This window comes from Gnatocerus cornutus, chromosome 1, assembly GCF_029298725.1.
Source record: "Gnatocerus cornutus isolate USDA-ARS CGAHR chromosome 1, icGnaCorn1.1, whole genome shotgun sequence".
NCBI classification, from domain to species: domain Eukaryota; kingdom Metazoa; phylum Arthropoda; class Insecta; order Coleoptera; family Tenebrionidae; genus Gnatocerus; species Gnatocerus cornutus.
This window is the reverse complement of record NC_142233.1, coordinates 10,852,009-10,868,687: the sequence shown is the minus strand read 5'-3', so window position 1 is coordinate 10,868,687 and position 16,679 is coordinate 10,852,009. Positions and strand designations below refer to the sequence as shown.

Below are 16,679 nucleotides of genomic sequence, written 5' to 3'. Positions count from 1 at the left end.
TTCGGTTCTTGATCGAGGTCTATTGAGAATTTATTGTATTCAAATTTTGCTTCATAATCTTTCCAATCTTTAGGAAAACAATAAGTATTCAACAAAAACAAACAAAATCTATTGAAACTTTACAATGAAATTCAGTTTTCAGTAAACAGCAAGTAAGATCACGTCTACTATTTTTAATAAGGATAATAAATTAAAATAAAATTTTCGATTTGAAATGGTCGAAATATTACTGAAATTACCTACCACGATATTCTGTAAATGGGTGTTGATGTGATAGGTAAGAGCGGTTTCCAATTGTCGAGAGTCGACTGTATTTCGATTTATTCAAGCCAACGAGTATTCAAACAGAATTATCGATAGTGGCCTGTAATAATAAATACCAATTTCAATTGTTTAAACAATCACAGACGTTGTGCACAGAACCGCAAAACTTTTATTACGCAGTTAATAAGTCAACCAACCAAAAGTGCTTTTTAAGAAATGGAAGACACAAAATCCTTACTAATGATGGTTTTACATAAAATTTTTCAAAACCAACCAAAAACCATCGAAAATACATTCCAATTAATTCATAATTTTAATAACGGAAAGATAGAGAAGAAAAACTACGAAAAGGTATTTCAAATAGTTGTAAACACTTCGCTAAAACTGTTTCAACTTCAGACTTTGAGGGCAATTTGTGATTTGATGAACGACGAGCTGCCATCACCGATATTAGTGTATATTTTGACTTTGGTTGACATGCCGCAGGATTTTGATTCTACGTCTCCCATTGTGGAAAAAATGAGAAAAACGCACGATTTCTTCCCGGAAATCAAGTAATTTTCAACATCTAACAATAATAAACCTTCTTACCTCACTATTTCAGTATTAGACCGCACTTGTTGGAATATTTAAACAAAATAAAACTAACGAGAACCGCGAAACCGCGCAAAGAAGAACCGGAAGTTTTGAAACAGAAGGAGGAAATTCCTGTTGCGAGCGTAAAGATTAGTGACGGATTTCTGAAACCGGTCAAGATTGTGAGAAGACCTAAGAAGGTTTCAAAGATTATAGGTAACGACGGTCTTTCAAAGAATCAAATAAAACTCTTCTCAATTAGGTTCCCCAAAGCGCCTTTTGGACATTTGCGCCAGTTACGTCGTGTCGAACGAAAATATGTTGAAGCTAATGTACCGAAAGAAGCAAATTTTAGCGTGGCAGTTAATAGACGGCAATACAGTTTGCGAAAACCAATTAAACCAATGTTACGATGTTGTAAAAGATTTAAATAAGAAAACGAAATGGTTGCGGGAAATTGAAGCCGATAACATTTCCACCGAAGTGTTGGCTGAAGAGTACAAAAATAGTGAAGTTTTTTTGTTGGAACCTTCAGTGTTGCAGAGGGTACAAAGAGACCCTTTCGTCTTGTCCGAAGAATGCGAAAAATCCATCGATGCGTTTTTTAAAATTGATTAGTTTTCTTAATTTTTCAAATGTCGTGTCATTTTAGTAAGGTTGGCAACATTTTTCATCTTGTTATTGATTCGAGTTGTGATTGGTCGAATAAAAACTCATCCACCAATAAGAGAGCAGTTAGACCGTTCGAAAAGATGGCTGCTTTGCCGTCACCGACACAGGTACTACCCGAAATTATTGTAAATATTCAAAGAAGTTTGAAGTTTTTTGCGTTTTATTCAATTTAAAAGTATTGTGTATTTACTTCCGGACCGTGTAGTGCGTTTTTTACATCTCGTGTGCTCTAATTATTTTTAGTAATAAAACATTTCTTATCACGTCTTGATTATGGCAGTGGGCGGTGTTAATGTAAAATATTTTATCAGTAGTTTATATTTTTCATAAAATTCGCTGAGATTTTCCGTTATTGTGGTGTAAAAAGGTGGTCCAAGGTTTTGTGTTGTGCGTCGGAATTTTGGCACACCCTCATAACACAACATTCAGATCTGTGTACTTGTCAAATGTTATTTCCAAAAATTTTAAGTGATCAATTAAACGTTTAGTTAAACAGTTAAAAATCAGTTGTACTTAACAACCACCAACGAGTTTTATAGTTCCTACTTGTGTGCTGGTCTTCTGAAGAAAGTAATGACTGCATTGTTTCAGGTGGCTGGAAACCACTGTGCCATATATGAGTCCTATTATAACGTGGTGAGTAAAACCCATCAAACGGGAAGACGAAGTGTGGCTAAATAAAGACCAAACCAAAGCATAAATCAATAATCATGTGTTGAACTTGTGAATAAAAAAACAGTAAATTAGGTGAAGTTTGGTACTAAAATGTAGCTGCAGTGTCGCATATTCAAATGTAAATCGTGACTAATCAATACTTAAAACAAAGCTCTAGTTTATGTGTCTTGTATTAACTTCGTCTTAAAATTTTAGGTGGACCCCAATGGGTTTGGATCAGTGGGAGGAATGGAAGCTGCCCGTTTTCTTAAACGATCCGGGCTGAGCGACGTGATCCTGTCGAAAATCTGGGACCTTTCAGATCCCGGAGGACGTGGTAGTCTTGACAAATCCGGCATGTTTGTGGCGTTAAAATTAGTCGCTCTTGTACAAAACGGCAAAGACTTGAGTATCTCTAATGTTAATTTGGATGTACCTCCGCCCAAGATGGGTGATATACCACTACCAAAACCTGTGAAACCTCCACCACCTAGCAATACTCCTCTAATAACTTCACTGCCTCCCACAGCAGTGGATTGGACAGTGAAACCATCAGAACGAGAGAAATACGATAAACTCTTCGAGTCCCTGCAACCATTGAACGGACTAATTCCAGGCAATAAAGTTAAAAATGTCTTAATGGACTCCAAGTTGCCGTTTGAGACTTTGGGGAAGATCTGGGATTTGGCGGATCAGGATAAGGATGGAATGTTGGATAGGCATGAATTTATCGCGGTACGATTCAACTGGACCGTTTCCACAGTCTGATTTGTTTTTGTAGGCCATGCATTTAGTTTATAAGGCGCTTGAGAAGCATGCAATACCTAACACATTACCTCCAGAACTGATGCCACCAGCAAAAACGAAAAACAGCCCTCTTGTGGCTGCCCCAATTCTCTCCAGAGGCTTGGATGGAGTCAAACCTGATATACCACCACCACCTGTTACAGCCCCAGTCATTTCAGCAATAAAACCAGTGCAAAGTGTGCAACCAACAATACCTTGGGTCGTCACTTCGGACGAAAAGGCTAAATCAGACGCTCTTTTCATTAAAAGTGACGTGGATAAAGATGGGTTCGTGTCAGGACAAGAGATCAAGAATGTTTTTCTCCAATCAGGTGTCCCGCAACATGTACTAGCTCATATTTGGTAAGAATTATCACTCGTTTTACGTAACTTATCTTATTTATTTTATTAGGGCTTTATGTGATATTAAACAGAGTGGAAAATTGAACAATGAACAGTTTGCTTTAGCAATGTGGTTCGTTGCGCGATGTTTAAAAGGGATAGAACCACCAGCAAGTTTAACACCAGATATGATTCCACCCAGTTTTCGCACCAGCAAACCGGATGGCCTAGTGGTAAGTTTATCTTTTTTGTACGTATGTAACACTGCGCACGATTTTTCTTCTGAAGAAGGCTTTCACAAATATTAACAGAAAAGCGGAAAATATCACAACCGATCCCAGTAACATTATGTGATGGTTGAAATCCAGGGACAGTTTTTTTTCGACGATTAGTCGCACGGTTCCGGATAAATCGTTATGTTGCCAACAGCTAAAACAAAAATGTACACTTTTGTATATTTTAAATTGTCATTACTCAGTTATTTCTTCCCAGAGAATTGTCACGTTGGTTTTAAAAAACCAGCGGTGGAAGATACGACATTCCAAACATTTGAAATGTCGCTTATAATTATGTTTTGGCTGGCTCTTATTATGAAATCGATCCGTAGAAATATCTATTTCTTTTATTTCCGTAACAATTGACAAGCCGATTATGAAAAAAAAAACAACAATTAAACCGGATGACGCGGTTACTTTTTCATTTCCACAAATTTTTAGGCACGAGTGTACTACCTTCAGTATTGTGGTATTAAAACATTGAACAAATTTATCAAATACCATGTGGCGTATTTAGGTTAAAAATCTCTTTATCCTGGATATTTCTTCTAGACACAAGGAGGAGAAGATAATAATAAAATATGTATGCAGTATTAGGAAAAAGGGTCTTTCTCAATTTGAACGGGCAATAAAAAGTACTAAATTATCAATAATAATAAATTATTGCTTGATATTGTCATATTAAATCATTTTATCATGGTAAAAGTTCGTCAAATATTGAAAATTATTTTAGATTTTAGTTGCATCAATTTCATAGGCGGATTAAGGTCGGTCGAGATTCAGGTCACTGGAGAAAATATTAGGTCTTTTAAAACATTTTCTGAATTCCGTGTGAATTGTCGATATATTTTTTTTTTTGCTCAGATTGTATTTGGAAGAACTAGATATTTTTGAACTTTATAGATTCTCCTTATATTTATTCGACATTATTTTCACCTTTTTTAAATTCTTTTTAGATTTTTAATAGTCTATAATTTCTCTTTTGATTTTTATTTAGATTGGACCCTCTGGTTTCCCTACATTATACTATTTTTTTTTAATTGTGCTTAAATTCTTACTAATTTTTGTTGAATTCTAGACTTTGTTTAAATTATTTTTCTATTTTCATCAAGTTCTTTGTGATTTTATTTAATTTCACTTTATATTCACCAGTTTCTTAGATTCTTTATTTTTTTTGGATATCTTCTAGATTGTCTTTGTCTAATTTCTCTCCGATTTTCCAGATTTTCTTTGTTTTTTTGGTCATTTTATAGCATTGAATTCTCAAAAATTAGTTGCATTTAAATTCTCTTCTGCATTCTTCAATTTTCTTTTATTTTTGACTTTGTTCATTCTTGTCATTTCTTTTAATTATTTTTGATGTTTTTTTTTATAATAAATTAATGAATGATCATAGAATTTACATTTTTTACGTTCCTGAATGTTCTATATTTCTAAAATGTTCTTTAAATACTTTGAATTATCTTGATCATCATTTTGGATTTTTCTATGTTGATTTTCATTGAATTTTGATTTCAAAATTTACTGTTTGCTTTTTATCTTTGGATTCTCTACTCTGTTTTATTGTACTTATTTTATACTGCAAAAATTCTTCAGGATTTCAATAACATACTATACCACCTTCGTAACATTGATGTTTCAGTATGGTACTTTTAATATCAAACACTCTGTATACTTTGTAATTTATGTAGATCGTCTACGTACTTTTAAGATTTGGTATCCTCCGATGCTCTAGTTTTTCTTAGAATTTTCAATTTTTCTTAGAATGTCTACAACATATCTACAATTTCTTTTTTTTATTCTCTATATTTTTTTGACCTTATGTGGTATATTACTTTTGAATAAAATTTTAGTCTGCCAAACTCCTAACAATAAATATTACAGAATCAATCATCATTAAATCTTTCGTCAGTTTTACCAACATTGTTTAGAGAATAACGGTACCAATGACAGCCACTCACTTTCATTTTAGACCACAATTGTTGATTTGGCTTTCGTGATAATCAAAATTGATTGCGCTAATTACTTAAATTGCTTTGTGGTTTGTCACACCGTGAAGCTTGTATGACTCAATTCAATTGTAGTGGCATGTCTATAGTTAAAATTGACAAAATACGACAGAATTACACCTTACCTGTAGATACTGGTATCCGAAACTTTGGCTTCCTTTATATGTAACTTATCGCTAATGCTTATATACATTCGTCCCTTTGATTCCGCGGATAGAATCTCCGGAATTAGTTTTTTCGACCCTATTTGCCACTGTATAGAAGCGTCAGAGTTTAAGTTTCTGCAATTATGATGTTATCCTGGTATTTTATTTGGGTCACCTACCCTGGACACGTCAGCGCGACCTTTTTCCCCTTTTCTGCGTATTGTAGGGATCTTTCAACAGAAGGTTGCATTGAAGGTATTCCTTGCAGAACTGAATAAATTCCCGCGGAATTATTAGCCCTTTCTATGACGTTACCATTTTTGTCTTTTACTTCGAATACTTGATTCCCAGGACAGCTTATCTGCATTCATAATTTGCAGTTCTCGGTAGAAACCAGACACTGTTACCTTGCAAAATCCCGTCATTATCTCATTCTTGCGATTAGTAATCGAATGAAGTTTCTTGAAAGAACGTGGAGTTATGTGAGAATCGCAAGGCAAACCGAATTTAAAAATGCGAAGTAATTCGTAATGATCGGTTTTGATAGTAACAGTCTCGTTACTGTTGCTAACAGGGTTTTTTTCATATTTGAGAATACAATAACCGACTCGATGTCGTCTTCCGATTTGCCCACATTTGTTGCAAGATGTCCAAGGAGACCACTCTGTATCGATCATTACATTGTAACCATTAATAACTTCCGGTTTTTGCGGATGTGGTTCTGAGGGCGATTCAAGGGAATGCACCTGAATAAATCAGTCGCATTAGCTTTATAAGGGACTTTTTACAACCTGTAATAAATCTTCATCTCGACCTTCAATTACTGTTAGGAAATACGGAGGAGCTTCCGCTTCACCGATACGACAGACGTATTGCCCGCTGTTCTCCTTCTGGAGATTGTAGATCTGAAGAGTTCGATTAAGTGGTGAAATTAAAACATTCTCTGAATAGTCGACGAGCTTGAGCTTTGTCTCTTCTATTCCAGCCCAGTACCACTCCACGGAGTCAGTTTTTTCGGTTTCTTCCGGGCTCAAACAAAGCTTACAATCCAACCTAATTTAACAGTAATGGGCGTGTAAAGAATTGTTGTTACCTGATTGAAGTAAACTCAAAAACCTGCACAGCTTCAGGTGTTATGGAGTAGTCGCGCCCTAAGCTACTATTTTGAGCCACCAAGCACGCATAGTATCCACCCCATTTCTCTTGATTTATTTCAAGATATTTCTCATTCGTACCAGGGAATTCAGTCAGATCAAAACCCAAAAAGTGCGAGGATTTATCCTTTCCGAACTGTTTCTTGTACGCGTCTTTGGTTTTTTGCTTTAACTTCTTCAGGCTGTTGCTAAAAATCGCGCCGAGGGGGTGAATTAGAAGAAGAATCGTGAGCAAATATTTGATGTTCATGCTGACAACCCCTGTCAGTTTGTCATGTTTAATTTTTGTTGTTTTTAGGAAAATAACAATACGAGATACTCCAATCCTGAACTGGACATGATCAGCAAAGATATTGAAGAATTAGCACGAGAGAAATTGATTTTAGAGAACGACATCGCACAAAAAGAAGCTGATATTAAAATTAAAAATGGAGAAATTAAAAGTTTGCAGGTAAGATGTCCCTTGAGGATTGTGTAGCACAGCGCTACCAACATTAGGAACTAAAATCTGAAACGGAAGAGTTTTACATTTTTTCTTTAATTTCACAATCTTAAGAAATTAAAAATATTGACACAAGTGTAGCAAATTTAGGAGTCGAGATAACGTATCACTCGCTCCAAAAAGTTATATCTCATCCTTGACAGATAAACAATCAGAGCGTGTAAGATTACGGTTGAATTTAATTTTGGTTGTGTATGATTGACCTTTCTAGAATTATAATGGTACTGTAAATTAAAATAACTATCACTTTTCCGGACCGTGGAATCTTCGTTTCATGGTCGCTCAATATTTCATTATACAAATCATTCAATAATGAGGAAGTTGACAGACTTGGAGGACGATATCGAATATACGATAGCAATTAGAAATGGTAATAGGTACAGGGTGTTCTAATATGGCCGTAAAAACACACAGAAAGATCAATTTCCTGTAAAAAATAATTATTTGTGGACCAAGGATGCGATGTGAAACTTTTCTGACTAGTCGGGGGGTTTTGCGGACGAACTCCATGCAAGGAACGTTCTGTTCAACATTAAAATGTTGATTCTTCATCTTATAGTTTTTGTATTTGTTGACAGAGTGAGCTGGACACGTTGGCTGCAACGCTCAAACAACTGGAAAACCAGAAAGGTGAAGCCCAAAAACGCTTAAATGATCTCAGATCTCAGGTAATCTTTTATTTTATAACGCAACAAGTGTGTTTTGCTTGGCTAGCTTCTGTTTTGTATGTTGCTACAATACGTAACGCTTGCACTTTTCTAACAGAAGAATTTACAACAAGCATGCAAAACCTATTTATTTAATTTCTTTATCTTTAAATTACTAAGTTGTAGGCCATTTTTAATAGTTTAGTTTGGCATGTTGCCTTTTTAATTTACTAGAGAACTGAAATAGACCGGGAGATGGAATTAATCGTAAAAGAAATTGAAGAAGAGACGACAAAGGTAAGTTTTTCACCAAATAATTTGTAAGTGTGCTGAGCGATGCTATTTATGGTGGTGGTTGATTTTTTGTATGTTTTTTCTTTCACCACGACTTTTGTAAACTTTGTCTTCACGTCTAGTTTGATCTTTCAGGTGGACAAATTGAGAACTCAGGCGTCGGAGCAAGCGGAGGCTGTCGCCGCGCAAGAATCGGAGTTGAATTCTAAGAAACAACAACTGGAAGGTCTTCGGCAAGAGGAACAGCGGTTAGAAGACCAAAAGAAGGAGAGTGATATGAAACTACAAAATCTTACATCGAAATTACAAGATTCTCAACTTAGTATAAGCCAGGTGTTATTTCGTGTTTTTTGAAGTTTAGGACATGTAATGGTTGATTTTTCGTAGGCGAAAGCTTTAATTACTCAATTGCAAGAGCAAACCCGACAAATGAATGACGCAATTGAGGCGTGCGATGCTTCTATTGTGTCAGGGGATGCTACTGCTGTGGGTGATACAGTCTTGAGGATTAAACCTGATTTTCGTGACCCCGAGTATACAAAAATGCTGAATGAAAGTAACAATAAACAGGTACGTTTTGAGTACCTTTCAGTGCTTCATTTTTGTCCTATTAAATAATATACTACTCTTTTACAGAACGGCTTTGGAAGTGCCAAGGATGATCCATTTAGTAATAAACAAAACGGTTCATTAAACTCATCAGGCTTTGGAGACGATATTTTCAATAATGGTTAGTTTTAGATAAAGTTTTGGTTTATGATAATCTATCTAATTCTATTTCAGATGCTTTCAAAAATTCTAATGCTAATGCCTTTGAACAAAGTGATCCATTTAACTCTGCCTTTTCAAAAACAAACGTAAGTTATCTTTTTTCTATTCTTTAAGTTGTCTTGTAGCATTTCGAATCAAAGTTTAGAAAAAATTAAAATTGAAATATTTGTGTTCTCGTTTATAAACTTGTAGTTGCTCATATTATGAATAATTAATAAACGCGAACTTACGTGCTTATAATGAATTCTGATGCAATAATTTCTTTTAATGTTGGTACTATACGAGTCACGCGAAAGTTTTTTCTCTGATAATGTCGTTTATAAAGTTACGATAAAAAATATAATGCTTCAGCTTGACACAGTTACGATACTGATCACCGGTCAAAAGTTTGAACAAGTTTTGAAGATTCTTTGTTTATTAAATCTGGGAAATTTTGGCAACTGTATCTAATTTGGGTTTTCAGATTTAAGAACTTTGGTTCTCTCTTTCCAATTCCTCATGATGACTCCCGCACGTGCCAAGTCTATCTTTGCCTCGTCCAGCCATCTTTTTTTCGGGCGACCTCTTCTTCTTTTCCCGCCAGTTCCTTCTTCAAGACATTTTTTCGTGACTCTGTAGTCGGGCATCCGTACGATATGTCCTAACCAGCTTGTTCTCTGCGCTCTTATTTTCTGGCTGATTCCTGAATTTTTGAACATGTCCATGACGTTTCGGTTAGTTCTTCTCCTCCATTCCCCGTCCTTTGTCTTAACTCCCCCGAATATCTTCCGTAGCATTTTCCTCTCCCAAATTTCAAGCTTTTCTTCGTCTCCCTTATTAAGTGTCCAAGTTTCACATCCGTATAGAACGACCGGCCTTATCATTGTTTCGTATATTCGAATCTTAGTTGCCCGCGATACGTTTTTTGCCTGCAGCAGGGATGTTAGTGAACCTGCTGCTCTACTTCCCTTCAGTATCCTGTTTTCAATTTCCTTTCCTTCTTCTGCTTTACTTGTTAATTTTGCTCCAAGGTACACAAATTCCTCTACTTTTTCAATTTTATATTCTTTCTTCTCCGTTTTTAGTTCCTTGTACTTCTCGGTCTCTGTAGTGCTTGTTCCCATCTCCATATATTTCGTCTTCTGTTCATTCATCTTTAGTCCAAACTTTGCAGCTTCTTGTTCGAATTTCTTGAAGCTGTTTTCCAGTTCTTTCCTTGATCTTGTAAGAATGACCAAGTCATCGGCGTATGCTATACATTGTTGTTTGTGATGATAAATTAATCCCGTTGTCTGTATTTTACATTCTCGTACGATCGCTTCCAACACGAAGTTAAAGAGGTCTGTTGACAGTGGGTCACCTTGTCTTACTCCTTTTTTTATTGTGAATTCTTCTGAAAATTTTCCTTCTATCATTACTTTGCTTTCTGTGTTCTTTAGTGTCATTTTCACGAGTCGAATTAATTTTTTTGGGATTCCTAGTTTTTCTAGCGCTTTATACATTTTTTCGCGGATGATCGATCATATGCTTGCTTGAAGTCGATGAAGAGCATGTGCAAACTCAGGTTTTGTTCGTTGCTATTACTCTGAATGGTCTTCAGTGTAAATATTTGGTCGGTTGTTGATCTTCCTGCTCTAAAGCCTCCCTGGTATTCTCCTATTGTTTGTGCTTCATATCTTCTCACGGGTCGATTTCAAGTCACTGCGTTAACGCAAATTTGCAACCGTTGCCAAGGTATGAGCAATGTGATTGGCGTTGCTATGTTGCAAATAGGATTTGCAGTAACGCAAGTCACACTTGAAATCGAGCCCTCAGTCTGCATCTGATGATTTTGTCACTATTTTGTATGTTACGTCTACCAGCGCAATACCTCTGTAATTTTCGCACTGGGTCTTGTCTCCTTTTTTTAGTATTGAACATATAATAGCATTGTTCCATCGTTTTGGTATTTCTTCCTCCTTCCATATTCTAAGTATGAGCTGCTGAATTTTTTGTAGCACACATTCTCCTCCTCTTTATAACATTTCTGCAGGTATCCCATTTTCGCCCGGACTTTTATGTGTTTTCAGCTCTTTGATTGCTTGTCTTATTTCTTGCTCTGTTGGTTCTTCGACGTCTTCTTGCTCTGTTGTTTCTTCAGTGCTTTCTTTTTTCTTGTTTATATCTGCCATAATTTTTCATTTGTTCTTGTTTGTCTTCGCTTAGTAGGTCATTGAAATATTGAGCCCATCGCATTAATTAATTTTTATAATTTTATTGGTTGCTTCTAATCTGTGCCAGAGTTGCAATGAGCAATTAATGAGAACCTTAAATATTAAGGTTTACCAATTGTGAGAACTTGGCGTGTTCCGGTTTTCAAATTTACAGATTTCCGTTTTGTTAGGTTTTCACCTTACCAACTGTCTAGAATCTGAAAGCTTTAAAACCTGAATTTTGTCGATAATTCTAGGAAACGGCATCTTTCTACATGTCGTAGTTCATGGAACATTGAAATTTCCGGAAAAAATTAACGACATAGACTCCCGCTCAAAAGTATTTGCCCACCAACATTTTTTTAAGTAACTTCAAAATATTTTTTTTCTTCCGCTTTTGTTTGGCGTTTTTCATGTTTTCATGTTTATACAGGGTGTCTCAGAACTGGTGACCCAGAAAAAAAAGGCTTGTGAAGGCAGTTCTGAACCAAAATTTAATATTTTATGCTCTCGAATACTATTAAACTTAAGCAATTTTTGTTTTGAAATTTATCTGTATTGCTGTCGGCACCCTCTCTTGCTCTGTGGGTCACGAGTTCTGGGACACTCTGTATACTTTATTGATGCTAACAGCAATTTTTTTTTGATTTAGAAAATATCAATTTTTTAATTTTTTTAATGTACTTTTAGAAATTTTGAAAAAGTCATCGTCTCACATTTTTACAATTCATCAGCCTATAAATATAAAGTGAAGGTCTTTAATTTAATAACTTCTTAAATTTGTGAATGCGGAAGTTTATCGTTCAAGTTTTTCTCAAAAAATTAGTGACAGTTTTGTACAGAAATGGAGAAGGAAGTTAAATTAGGTGTCGAAACGTGTGCAATGATTACCTCTTACCACAGAATCAGCAGAAATAACCTCGAAATCGCAAAAGAATTAATAATATTTTTAAGTGTGCAAAAACTTTTGAGCGGTAGTGTATATTTTCCTTTGTAATTTGAGCAATTGAATTTTAGAGTTGGAAGATCGGGTTTTCAGCAACCAAAGCGCGTAAAAAATGTTGCCGAAAACTGCGTTGCCTTTTCTATCTGTCATAATTTCGGAACTATCGCAATCTCCAGAAAATAATTCCATGGAAATAAATTTACATTCTGATTTGAGTAATTGGATATTTGAATCGAGATATGTAAAACCGCGAGAAAAAACGATGCCAAAAACCCCATCGTTCTAAATGTCATAATTCCGGAGATATGGAATATTGAAAATCCCGGAAAAAAAATCCACCGAAATAGATTTACATTCTAATTTACACAATAGTTGTTTTTTTTTCGAATTTGGGATAATGTAAGACCGGATTCTTACCAAAAAAAACGCGAGAAATACGATGGCGAAAACTGTATCTTCATATCTGTCGGAAAGCTAAAAATGCTAAAAATTAGCATTACACTATAATTAATAATTTAAGAAAAAGCAAAACTTGAAATCTTCAATCTAAAGTAACTTTTATAAGCCCGAAAGCCCTGAAGTATTAGAACGAACGAGAATCTTAAAACATTAAAAGTTACTATTTTTACAGGTGCTAGAATTTGCAAATTTCACGTCTAACAATAAGTTTGCCTAGGTATTGTATTGTCAGAAGTTTTTTTCATCCATGAAATCTAAATATAGAATCTTAAGTTCCTTTATAACGCTCAATTTCTAAAGAGTCGAGAGTTTTAAGTGGTCCTTCAGTGAATTGATCTGAAATCTTTTGAATTATATTTTTCACACTAAATGCTTAAGTTTTTTGCCGTTTTCGATTTTTCAGTTGCTTTTACTAATAAATCGCTAAAGACTCGTTTTATTTACCCAATTTTGTATCAAACAGTGGAATTTTTCTACATATTTATAAAAAATTATAAACAGATATTACCGATTTTTTTGATGTCAGCATAAGAAACGCGTCTTCATAACAAAAACTATAAAGTAGTAAACATACTCAATACATACAGGGTGTACCCGAATAAAGTGCAAAGATTTTAACCCCAATATGAGACAAGACACTTTGACATAATGACCAAATTTCACATTCCGAAACGTCACCGTTTCTGAGAAAAAAATGATTAAAGTTTTTGGTGGTGCGTCACTGATGCCTTATTTTATTATTAGGATAGGCCAGTTCAATGTCAAGTTCAGTCCAGGCCATCGAAAAGTTGAAAGAAAAACGCTAATAAACAAGTAGCAAAAAATGTCTTTCAGTCAGTTTAACATTATATATGGTGGAGAAATGTTGGTTTTACAGTGCCAAATTGATCAAATTTGGATTATTTTCAGTTTTTTTTTTATTCTTTGTCAGTGGTTTCTTAAAAAGTATTGTGAAGAACCTAAAGTTTTAAAAAGTGTTTTCTTTATGGATAAAACTGAATTGGATCATCCAAAGAAGGATCATTTTTCGTAATTATTTAAAGTAACTTTTCCATTTCGTTTCAAATTAAAATTTCAGTTTGATGGACAAAGCAAATCGGAAAAAAACGCCTTCTAAACTAATGAAAATACAGATTGGCCCTTTTGGGGGCTAGATTTATTTAAAACAAATTAATTAATAAAATAACGAATAAAAACTGAAATTGATGTAAAAATTTGTAAATTATGTACTATTTTTTACAGGACGATGGTTTTTTATCCGATCCATTTGGAGAAAACTCTTTTACCAACACGACGAAATCGGATCCATTCGACGCCTTTGGCGACTCTCGTAAAAGCGTCGATGCTTCAGCCGTGGAGGTAAACCCACAACTCACTTTTATAAACTTTGACTTAATTTTTGAATAAATGTAGGCTGACAAGGATCCATTTGGTTGTGACCCGTTCGCGGTTCTACATGCACCTACAAGAGACGGCGCAGCGCCTCCACGACCAACAAGCCCTAGTCCAGCTTTACCGCCTAAGAAAAGCAAACAACCTCCCCCAAGACCCGCACCCCCTCGACCGTCACAACCCCCCAATGCCAGGAAATCATCGCAAAACGACTTATTCGGATCAGACTCGTTTTCATCAGGTGGTGGAGGTTTTGCTGATTTTTCGGATTTCGAATCTAAGGTAGGATGAAGAGGGGTGGTTTTTGCTAAATGATGAGATTTTAGTGTTTGCACTATAGTCCTGTGAGCACCCCTCCTCAAAACCTGTTACAAGATCCTTTTGGCCCTCCGGTATGCTTCCTTTGTTTCCTATTTTTATTTCATGTTTTTAATAATTTGTGTTTTTGTTTTTTTAATCATTGGTTTGATTTTATTTAGTTGTCGAGTTATGGCCCACCCATTTATGCATGTCGGAGCAAGTATAGTTCTAACTTATTTACAGGAGCCGATCCGGGCCTTTTACTAACACTCTCACACTGCGTTTGCAGCCTTAATAATCTTCACATCTCCTCTTCAGTTTTCCACTAAGCCGACCATCAAGGTAACTCCACAGTCTAAAGGTTTGGATTTCACGGACGACCCATTCCGAGATTACCGCTACGAGGATCCATTCAACATCAAATTTGACGACGAGCCACCAGATGTCCCAGCCGCAGAGGGCGAAGTTGATGCTTTCGGTTGTTCAAAATTGACGAATTTCAACGACAAGGATAAGTTTGATCCATTTGGGCTGAATGGAAGACAGTCGGTTCCTCTACCGACCACCGGTGTTAGTGGCAAGACGACAAAAACAGGACATGATCCATTTTCGAGTGCTAGTGGTCGAGCGTCAGCTCCGATTCGGTCAGAACCAACAAGTGAAGAGTTTCAGTTGGAATGGGCTGCTCGTGAAAGCCTCAGAATTGAAGAAGATAGAAAAAAGAGACAGTTACAAGAACAGGCAGATTTAGAATTAGCTATCAGTTTGAGTAAAGCTGAAAGTCAGAAATCTTAGCTCGTGTCAATAATAGTTATGAGCTTGAAATGGTATACATTGTTTAAGAGTTTTATTTAATTTCGCTTATTGAATGTACATGGACATATCATTATCTTTTAATTTCGTGTAACGTTGTATCAGCTGTCAACGTCATGATTAAACTGATTATGCCTGTGCCTCTTTTACATACTCATATTCACTATCACACAACTACAAACTTCCAGTATTTGAAACGTTATCAAAGTGGCAATATGTGTTTAGCTTATATCCTCTCACTATTGTCGAGGAAGTAATACAGTATTTTTAAGACTCAAAGAACTTGTTTATTTTTATTGTTAATTCTCACTGGAGATTCTTTAGATCAGTTATTGCCTTTTTTCAATTTAGTCATGTAAATATTTATGTTATTAAAGTACAATATAATTGTTTCTTTTTTTTGTTTTCCCGTTTTTGTTTCCGTGTTTCCTGTTGTCACGGCTCTCTACATTAAATCAGTGATAAACTAATAAATATAAAATCTTCCACTTTTAGTGTAAATATTTGTTACTTGATATTGTGATTAGTGTACGAAAATGTTGATACTTGAACATGTAATTCCTTCATTGGCTTCTCTTGTAAACTTGACAATAGTCATCTCTGATGTAGTAACAATAAGTGTGCGGCATTAAAAACTAAAAAACATGACAGTCGTGGTTGGCCATTTCGCTCTAGTACTTCAATAGTTACTTTTTCATTGTGTTATCATAGCAAAGACTGGAAGCGAACTTACTTATCATTACATGGGGTTAAATAAATGGTGCCTGTGGGTTAACTGGTTAACCCACGACTGGCAATTTTGCATTGCCCTGTTACCTATTATGTAGATTGTAGAGAAACTTGGTTTATAACGACCACAAATTTAGACTTAAGCTAAGAATAACTAGAAGAACAGTTGCAAGGAATAGTGCTTGTTATCATTTATTGTATAATGTGAACGATTATTTGTGATTTTCACCTAAAATATTGAAAACGTTTCACTTTGTACAGTGTTATTACTTTGAGCATTTTATCGTAAATTTATAGATTTATGCACTTGTAAAATTGTTGCACTTAATCATGTATTAATACGTGTGTAGAATAATGGTGGCATGCTAATTTTTCGTAGTGTCAGAACTGATCTTATTTTCTACAATTGACCACTGATTGTTTAACACAATAATGTATTTAAGTGTTACAATAACATATTTGTTGAGTGTTAGCTCCACTTAATGTAATTTTTAAGAAACCATTACGTCATTATGTAAGTAAAGACACTATTTGTGATGTAAAGTGGATTTTTATACTCACCTGCCATCACATTCACAGACGCAAAATTTTGTTTTTGTGCAAGTTTGTAACTGTAGCAAAAGAAGTGATCTTCATGTCTTCAACGTGAAGGCAATTTAATCCTTCAACATGTTCACAATAAAGGAGTTTACTGTTTCATTTTCTTAAATAAACGCAATCAGATAGTCAAGGGCACGCAAAAATTATAAGCCCATGTCTAATAACACTAGAGATGTA

The 16,679-nt window shown here is 35.2% G+C and overlaps 3 protein-coding genes across 6 annotated transcripts; 2 read left to right on the top strand and 1 right to left on the bottom strand.

Moving 5' to 3' along the window:
• Window positions 1-480: 480 nt before the first annotated feature.
• On the top strand, window positions 481-1,458 carry LOC148180340 (uncharacterized). The gene is made up of 4 exons (XM_088036718.1): window positions 481-615; window positions 664-818; window positions 869-1,056; window positions 1,103-1,458. The coding sequence occupies exons 1-4, from the start codon at window positions 481-483 to the stop codon at window positions 1,456-1,458; spliced, it is 834 nt and encodes a 277-aa protein (XP_087892844.1).
• A 94-nt stretch (window positions 1,459-1,552) lies between these two features.
• Window positions 1,553-15,565, top strand: Eps-15 (Epidermal growth factor receptor pathway substrate 15). Of its 4 annotated transcripts, none has more exons than XM_088036846.1 (15): window positions 1,553-1,619; window positions 2,104-2,148; window positions 2,383-2,901; window positions 2,948-3,315; window positions 3,365-3,527; window positions 7,177-7,329; window positions 7,959-8,048; window positions 8,262-8,324; window positions 8,457-8,654; window positions 8,709-8,891; window positions 8,958-9,051; window positions 9,105-9,178; window positions 13,911-14,027; window positions 14,082-14,342; window positions 14,679-15,565. In XM_088036846.1, exons 1-15 carry the CDS (start codon window positions 1,593-1,595, stop codon window positions 15,153-15,155), a joined length of 2,832 nt encoding a protein of 943 aa, XP_087892972.1. In that variant the 5' UTR covers window positions 1,553-1,592; the 3' UTR covers window positions 15,156-15,565. The 4 variants fall into 4 exon arrangements, with proteins under 4 accessions (XP_087892972.1, XP_087892993.1, XP_087892986.1 ...); XM_088036867.1 differs by having other exon boundaries at window positions 14,650-14,743; XM_088036860.1 differs by having other exon boundaries at window positions 14,604-14,693.
• On the bottom strand, window positions 3,534-7,128 carry LOC148180339 (Ig-like V-type domain-containing protein FAM187A). The gene is made up of 6 exons (XM_088036876.1): window positions 6,818-7,128; window positions 6,516-6,777; window positions 6,132-6,470; window positions 5,904-6,085; window positions 5,704-5,859; window positions 3,534-3,723 (listed from the first exon to the last, which is right to left on the bottom strand). Exons 1-6 carry the CDS (start codon window positions 7,126-7,128, stop codon window positions 3,534-3,536), a joined length of 1,440 nt encoding a protein of 479 aa, XP_087893002.1.
• Window positions 15,566-16,679: the final 1,114 nt, after the last annotated feature.